This window comes from Nematolebias whitei, chromosome 11, assembly GCF_014905685.2.
Source record: "Nematolebias whitei isolate Nwh7 chromosome 11, NemWhi1, whole genome shotgun sequence".
In the NCBI taxonomy this organism is placed as follows: domain Eukaryota; kingdom Metazoa; phylum Chordata; class Actinopteri; order Cyprinodontiformes; family Rivulidae; genus Nematolebias; species Nematolebias whitei.
This window is the reverse complement of record NC_056508.1, coordinates 48827434-48830135: the sequence shown is the minus strand read 5'-3', so window position 1 is coordinate 48830135 and position 2702 is coordinate 48827434. Positions and strand designations below refer to the sequence as shown.

The window sequence follows — 2702 nt, the reverse complement described above, 5'->3', positions numbered from 1 at the left end:
TCTTCAGGACATCTTCAGGACATCTTCAGGACGTCTTCAGGACGTCTTCAGGACATCTTCAGGACGTCTTCAGGACATCTTCAGGACATCTTCAGGACGTCTTCAGGACGTCTTCAGGACATCTTCAGGACATCTTCAGGACATCTTCAGGACGTCTTCAGGACATCTTCAGGACGTCTTCAGGACATCTTCAGGACGTCTTCAGGACGTCTTCGGGACATCTTCGGGACATCTTCGGGACGTCTTCGGGACGTCTTTGGGACGTCTTCAGGACGTCTTCAGGACGTCTTCAGGACATCTTCGGGACATCTTCAGGACGTCTTCAGGACATCTTCTTGGCAATGCTGGAGTCATTCAGTGTTTGGAGAGTCAGCTTAAATCAGTGGGCTGAGTTGTAACTTAAAGTATGTTTCACAGTGTAATATACTGTGTATGGAATATCTCTGCAGGAATCTGTAATCATAAACATAAGAAATACTATATAAATTCATTTGTGTACTTTTTTATTTATCTCGTGTATTTTTTTATTCTACTTGTTTATCACAATAAAATATATTTGGCCCTTAATGTTCACATTTATTGCACTTTTACACATTAAGCTTATGCTTTTGTATATAATTATTATTCTACATACCATATCTGCCTCTGGCGTTGCCCGGTAGATAAATACTGGTCAAGGGTTCTCCTGGTTTTGTTGCATTTCCCAGTTCTTGTGTCCAGCGGTGGAAGCTGTTTGACATCAAACTGTCCTCCACGGGCTGCAGACAAAGTGCGCTGGCAGACGGTACAATGAGCTTCATAGTCATTATCATGCACTATTTCCAGCCACGTTTCCTTTTCCCACTCGATTCTGTATTTTTGCAGCCGTTTCTTTTTTTCTGGGAGGAGTAGTCGGGTTATTGATGGAAGATGAAGCTGTTTAAATCCTCTGAATTCCTGCCGCTCGCCTCCATGAGGTCTTGTTGTCGAATCCTGTCTGTCGGCGGTTGTGATAAGCAACAGGAGCTGGACCAATGAGACGAGCTGATCCTGTAGCTTGGTGAGTAAGAAGGCTGCTCATTGGCCACAGAGCAGGAGAGGGCGGGAGTTAATTTACTGTAAAATCCCCCATCGTTTACTAACTCATGGACGTGTTTTTTGACTTTCATGATAATACGGGACAAAGTGCGTCCCGTTGCAGCTCGATACGGAACGCGCACTTTTGTTTCTAAATACGGGACGATTCCGTTTTTTACGGGACGGTTGGCAACCCTCCCTCTGACTGAAGCAGGAAGAGCTAACAGCTCCCCTGTCTTTATGCTAAGCTACGCTAACAGGAAACAGATCAAACATACTTGGCCTCTGGATCGTACTCGGACCAGATCCTCTTGAACTCATCCAGATGATGTGGCCCCAGGATTGACCAATCCCGTGTCAGGTAGTCGAAGTTGTCCATGATGACGGCAACAAAAAGGTTGATGATCTAAAGGAGAGCCAATCATAATCAACTTCCTGTTCAGCCTCAGGTGACGATGTTCTGACAGGTGAACTGACCAGGAAGGCACACAACATGAAGAAGCTGATGAAATAAACGATGGCGAAGTTGCTGCCGCAGCTGAACTCCTCTCCTGGCTCGTAGTCTGACTCTGGGTCGCAGCGTTTACCTGGAAGACTGGCTAACATGATCTCCTGCCACGCCTCCCCTGTGGCACACCTGCACGCACACACAGGTGAGATCAGAGCAGGAGGAGATGAAGAGCTGGCAGGAGGAAGAGGATCAGACCTGAAGAGGAGGAGAACTGCCTGAGGAAACGTCTGGAAGTTGTTGTTCCTGTTGATCTGAGTGTTGTCCTGCATGGCGATCTTTCCGAACGTCTGAAAAACATTTGAAACGAGTCCAGTTCACCTGCACAACCTGAAGGTTGCAGGAACACATCTGACAAACTCAACTGCCACATTCCTCCCTCAACGACATGGAATAAAGTACGAAGTGTAGGTTGTGTGGTTGAGAAAACATCAACCAACTAAACAAACAATTTGCCAAATTTTACACACTTATTATTAAAGTCACATTCTTTCACACTAAAATGTTGTTTATGAGATAATAACCTGAAAAACTAAAAATTGACCAATAAAAAACAGGCCCCTGTTCGGCTAACCTTCAGCCTGATGAAGACTTCTGCTCCTCCGTACTCGGCGCCCTACGACTCACGGCCGCCAAGTATTAGAAATGTACAGACTACCCCTTTAACTCTCAGGGTCAGAGGTCACCTGTGTACGACGTACCTGCATGCCGATGACGGCATAGATGAAGAAGATCATGGCGATGAGCAGAGCGACGTACGGCAGCGCCTGCAGAGACATCAACACGTGAGGTCATGACCTGGTTCAGACCCTGGTTCTGACCCTCGTTCAGACCAGGTTCAGACCTGGTTCAGACCCTGGTTCAGACCCTCGTTCAGACCCTGGTTCAGACCTGGTTCAGACCCTGGTTCAGACCTGGTTCAGACCCTGGTTCAGAGCCTCGTTCAGACCAGGTTCAGACCTGGTTCTGACCAGGTTCAGACCCTGGTTCAGAACTGGTTCAGACCCTCGTTCAGAAACCTGGTTCAGACCTGGTTCTGACCCTGGTTCAGACCCTGGTTCAGACCTGGTTCAGACCTGGTTCTGACCCTGGTTCAGACCCTGGTTCAGACCTGGATCAGACCCTGGTTCAGACCTGG

The 2702-nt window shown here is 47.5% G+C and overlaps 1 protein-coding gene across 1 annotated transcript in view; it reads right to left on the bottom strand.

The window, feature by feature from the left end:
• Positions 1 to 919: 919 nt before the first annotated feature.
• LOC119417402 (voltage-dependent L-type calcium channel subunit alpha-1D-like) overlaps positions 920 to 2702 on the bottom strand; it is a 2846-nt gene continuing 1063 nt past the window's right edge. Inside the window, exons 2-8 of the mRNA XM_037684604.1 lie at positions 2641 to 2698; positions 2479 to 2547; positions 2266 to 2331; positions 1763 to 1854; positions 1534 to 1693; positions 1335 to 1462; positions 920 to 1052 (exon numbers count right to left, since the gene is read on the bottom strand). Of these exons, the coding sequence (XP_037540532.1) occupies positions 920 to 1052; positions 1335 to 1462; positions 1534 to 1693; positions 1763 to 1854; positions 2266 to 2331; positions 2479 to 2547; positions 2641 to 2698 (706 nt within the window). The remainder of the gene's footprint in view (positions 1053 to 1334; positions 1463 to 1533; positions 1694 to 1762; positions 1855 to 2265; positions 2332 to 2478; positions 2548 to 2640; positions 2699 to 2702) is intronic.